At 37.1% G+C, this 5422-nt stretch overlaps 1 protein-coding gene across 1 annotated transcript in view; it reads left to right on the top strand.

Annotated features, from left to right (window-relative positions):
* Nucleotides 1-2635: 2635 nt before the first annotated feature.
* The window catches only part of PPHLN1 (periphilin 1), a gene marked incomplete at its 3' end in the record, with an annotated part of 34314 nt that continues 31527 nt past the window's right edge, over nt 2636-5422 (top strand). The window contains exons 1-2 of the mRNA XM_009866552.1: nt 2636-2707; nt 3791-3847. Coding sequence (XP_009864854.1) covers nt 2636-2707; nt 3791-3847 — 129 coding nt within the window. The remainder of the gene's footprint in view (nt 2708-3790; nt 3848-5422) is intronic.

Raw genomic sequence — 5422 nt, 5'->3', positions numbered from 1 at the left:
TTGGAGGTGGGTTGACTGACAGAGCAGCACGGTGTGTAAGCTTGTACTTAACTTCAGTGCTACTTACCTGTAGCATGTTGCTTTTTGAACATTGTGTCTGTTAATGATTTGAGTCACTGGTGCAGGCAGGAGGGTATGGGTGCTACTGCATTTGTTAAAATGCAAAGAAAACCCACTTAAAAACTTTACCTGAATCCAGCTTCTGATATTTCTGTTGGTCTGAAAACAGAGCGAGGCTCACTGGCACTTAGGAAAATCTGTGCACACGCGAGAAGTGAGTGGGCTCTGGCTGAGCAGGGGTGGCCTCAAGCGCTCTCCAGGGCGTACAGGCAGGAGGAATGTCCACGCGTGAGGGGCCAGTGACAAAGTGTTTTGAGAAAGAGCACATGACATATAATGATTTTGTCTTGCCTCGGCCAGTTTGGTTTCTCCTGGTACATGTAAAATGCAGGAGTGTTCAAGTGCTGTCCTAGGTACAGAGAAAAGAGGATTGTGGAGACAACCCTCCTGGTGATGTGGGAAGGAGAGGGCACGGGGTCACCCCAAGAACAGTCAGTGCACGTGTAGCCCCAGGTATGAATTTTTAAGGCTCAAGGAGAGAATGAAGGAAAGTTGAGGCACTTACTGTGGAACTACCAAAAAAGTGCTTCTGATGGAGACGCCTGACGAACAGATGCAGCAATATGAGCGGTGGTTTCAGCATTAGAAACTCTTACATTCCATAAAACAGTTGGTTTTATGGAGCACCCTGGTGAGTGCAGGGACAGCAGTCCCTCACCAAAACCGGGACTGACCAAACCGTTGATTTAGTCAGCTTTTGATTTATCATCTGTGGCTACATCAGACTAGTCCTGTGTTTTGATCATGAAATGTACTTCAAGTCAAGTCTATTATAAAATGGAACCAAATTTTAGGAAGATACTCCTTTTCATTTGTAGTAGTTGTAGGGTCAAAATCCCTGAACATAAAGGCTTATTACAGCTGAGAAAAGAGTTTGTCAGGATTTACTATCTGTTACTAAAGGAAAAGCGTTTGTTAAATCACACTTTTCGTTAACCTCTCATCACATGCAGATAGTCTTATTTTTTTCTGCTTAATGATATTGAAATATACTTAAATAAATGTAAGTTAAGTGAATATATTTAATATTTTTCTGAATGTTTTTAAGAAAGCAATTACAGTAGTTTCCAAAAGCTTTTGCTAACAAATGGGAGAAAAATTGAGACTTGACGTACTAAGGACAAGATGATAAAAAGGAAAGAAAACTCTGGAGTTTATTAGGAAAGTCTTGTATCTAATAATTTGTCCCAGGAAGTTTTTGATATTTCTAATTCAACTAAAGTAGTTTATAGCCTTTCTTAAATGAATGTAGTGAATTACTCTGCACTAATTCAGACAGGTCATAGGCGATGAGTGATCAAAAGATTTATATTTCAAACGTCTGATTTACTTAAAATAAAAAAAGCACTTACGAATATATATAAATGTTTTGCTAACTTCAATTTCTTTTTTTTAGTAGATCATTGAATGGGTCTTCAGAAGTAGAGTTGCTAAAACAAATAGAAAAGTAAGTATGCAAGTGTTACTTTTCACAAAACCACATATCCAACTTAGTGCTACATCTAAGCTAATAAACTCTTTTCTCATGTTGATTTTTAACATCTGTAATAATAAATTTTTTTATATAGCCTCATAAATCTATTTCCAGATGAGCATTTTTATTTTCTGAAGGTAGGTATTATTTCTGTTGCTGCTTCTGAATATGTCCTGCTGTTTCTTATTCTTATCTGTAATAGCTAGAACTATCATTGTGAAGGGAAACTTTGAAAAATATAATTCTAGCAATTCCTTACCTGTTTTCAACAATGTATATTATATAATTTGTCGCCTTTATAATAATCAGAAAGGTTTTGGCTCTTCAAGTTTGTGTTGTCTAACATGGAATGACTAGAAACTTTTATAGTGATGATTTATTTCCATCTGTATTTAGTTACAAATTTTGATTTTCAAAGTCACCCTTCTCTGGAAAGAGGAATTTTTGTGTTCTGCAGTCTCCCACTTTAAAACAGGAAAAATCTGCATGTGAAGTGGAGCTTTATACTAACTGAACGATGTGTTGTGGCTTAATCTCTTTCCAGATGATTGAGGTAATGAAATAATTCGATCAAGGTTATTATATTACATAAAAAACTAGAAATTCTTCAATCTAATAAAAAGAAGTTGATTTTTTTTAAAAAAACACCTGTTTTTAGCAGAGCAATATCAAAATTACTGTAAGGTATGCGTGTATGCATATCTGTGTACAGCTGGTATTTGCAATATGCATGTATTTCAGCAGAGCTCTAAGTCTTGTAATTGTACTGATTATACTGCACCGATTTCCAGTTGTTCAGTTGTTCTTGCACATGCTCAATTATTTTTGCTAAAGTTCATCACTTTTGATAACTAGATAGACTTGTTTTTGAATCGGCTAATTAAGAAAAAGAAAACAGTGTATGTACCTGACTCGTGTGTAATAGGCTATACTGGGAGAACTCCAGTCCTTTATTCTCACCATCCTTCCGTCTATTCGTAATGAACCTGGTTTTGGCTAATGGGATTTTTCTTGTCTTTAGTGGCATATCGAAGAGATGAAATGTGGTCTGAAGGGCGATATGACTATGAAAGAGTTCCAAGAGAACGTCTCCCTCCAAGGATTCATCCTGATGTAAGCGTATAGTATGTTTCTTTAGTGTTACACCACTATACTATAACTTTATACTATGACTTGCACCGTAAGGGCTGGATTAATACACATATATAAGTTCCTAGTATACCTGAAGTTCTGTTCTTTTCTCATTCATTTAAGCCAACATCTAGCAAGTGCATCTACACAGAGATAATAGGATGCCTACAGAATTAAATCTTGTAATTTTTTTCCTGATATTTTAAAAGTGTTTTAGAATATGTGTATTTTGATAACTGTGTTTTTTGTGGGTAATTCTTTGTGTTATCAAACACAAGATTTTTAATAACTTCTGGAGAACGAGAAGCCATACTACATTATATATTTTCTCCAGACATTTTTTATGTTAGTACATATTTGAAATGACTTAGGGTGGTAAAATCACGCCTTTCAGTATTGTCCTTATCACCGATGCAGTTTTTCATTATGATGCTTAAACTACAGAAGGAAATGTTTATAACAAATGTTGAAAATACATCTTTGCTAAAGAAATTGTGTTTCGGATTCTTGTAAGGGAAATGCGTATCAAGAAATGTATTGGTGTAAGTCTACTGTCTAGACATGGAGAATTCTACTGTATGTTATGCTTGTAAAAGTAAACGCAGAAGCTATGCTTGCTCTGCTGTAGAATAACTTTAGAATGCTTTTAGAAAATCTCTGCCCTGGTTGGGTGAAATTTTCTTTTTTTTCTTTTCTCCTGTGTGTGAAGTCTCTAAACAAGACAGAAAACAGGTTGTACGTTTGTCATTTGAGCTATTACACCTTAAGTAGAGCTTGAAGAGTACTTTTTGATATTTATATTTACATGCTATGCAATGTACATTTGGCAAAATAAAATTTCAGGTACTTGTGCTTATTATCTGGCTTTTCTTTTAATTCTTTTGAATGTTGGAATAATAGCATAGCTGATGTAACATATTTTCTGCGTTCCTTCTACTGCATTTTCAGCTTGTCATTGTAGAAGTGTACTGATGTTGGTAACATGGTAACTAGTTACGAACTCTTCTCTGCTGAGTTGTGTATTAACATTTGGCTACTCTGTGACATTTTTAACTCTCTTTGCAGGCCACAACAAAATTTCTGCATTTTCTGCAAACTGGAAATCAGCTAAGTTTGCGCAGCGTATTTGATCAGCTGCTTCTCCAAAATTTTTATCATCAATAGGACATGAGGAAAGGCAGAATGCATTTTTAATAGATTCTTTTTTTTTTTAATCCATGCTTGACTTGGCTAACACATTGCTAATTTAATTTAACCATTGCAACAGTGACATTCCTAAATTCTTTTAGTCTTTCAAGCTGTCCAGGAAACAATGCGTGGCATATGTGTTATGGAAGTTTACAGTTCAAAGATTTGATGCAAGAATTAACTAGATAGTTCAATGCTAGCTTTAGATCACCTGTGTTTGGAGCTGAGGATGAAGGGACTAGCAGAATATGCCCCTTTATCTCAATCAGTAATATCCACCTGCACCAAAACAACATCTCCAGCAGTTGGGCAAACTAAGATCTGTTTTCTCTCCGCCTTACTGAAAGATGGATGTGAAGCTCTGTCTTAGACAGCTCTTGATTCGAGAAAATTGGCAGGCAGTAGCTATCCTTGTAAGCCTGTGCTATTCTGTCTGTGTTCATGTGTAGACATCTGATGGAATTTTGACTAGACAAGTAAAACAGAATTTATTCAGTCTATGAACGTGCTTAGTATTTGCTGATAGGTTAGTGCATGGGAACTGACACATGCCAGTGATGCAGAAAGAAGTATCTCTTGTTTGAAAGAACAAGAAACTTTTCCTAATCTAAACAGAGTGCTACTTACATATTAAGTACAGACTGTAGTAGAAACACGTGCCTTCAGATCCTGGTAAACAACTTAAACTTGGGAGCACTTGCCAGAATTAACCGTTAAGTGGGAACACCTTGAGCTTTGAGGCAGCTACCCTTCTGTATGTCGGTATCATTATGTGATGGGGACTTCTGGATGATGTTAAAGCACGGATCAGTTTTATTTTAGCTTCAGAGCACATCTTTGTAAGACACCAAACTAAAAAAAAAAAAAAAAAGAAACCCAAACAACCTGTGGAGGTTGTACAACGAGGTGAGGGTAGATCAAACATTGTGGCTCTATATGAATGGGGAGGGCAATTAGCTCAGTCAGTTAGAGCGTGGTGCTGATAACACCAAGGTAGCGGGTTCAGTCCCTGTGTGTTGTCTGATCTAGTCGAGAGGCGTCCCTGCCCATGACAGGGAGGTTGGATTAAATGATCTCTAAGGTCCCTTCTAGCCTAGGCCATTCTATGATTCTATGAATGTGTATATAGTCCCTGTTTTGCATCAGTAGGGCTGTGTGCTGGCTTTGGATTGCCCTCTAGTGAATTTGTTGGGTGGTCTCTGAAATCAGAACTTAACTTTTTTTTGCATGACAGTATTTTCCAGTTTATGAATTTAATGTTTGTGGTTTTTTTCTATGAAAACTATTGGTGCATTAGGTTTTGTCTTGGGTTACAATATGTAACCAAAAAATGTGTAATTCTATTTTCATCTGTTGAAACCGGTTGGAAGGTATTTTCATTTCTTGTTAACTCCAGGGGCAGGTGCTTTTGTTAGTGGGTAATCGTGGGTTAACGATGGGGAAAGGTGGGAGCCGCCCCAGCCCAGAACTTCGGGGGGGTGGGGGGGTGGTAGCCTCGTGGCCGAGAGA

The sequence above is a fragment of the Apaloderma vittatum genome, unplaced genomic scaffold, assembly GCF_000703405.1.
Source record: "Apaloderma vittatum isolate BGI_N311 unplaced genomic scaffold, ASM70340v1 scaffold3603, whole genome shotgun sequence".
Classification (NCBI taxonomy): Eukaryota; Metazoa; Chordata; class Aves; order Trogoniformes; family Trogonidae; genus Apaloderma; species Apaloderma vittatum.
Note: the sequence above shows the minus strand (reverse complement) of the source record. Positions and strands in the feature narration are given on the sequence as shown.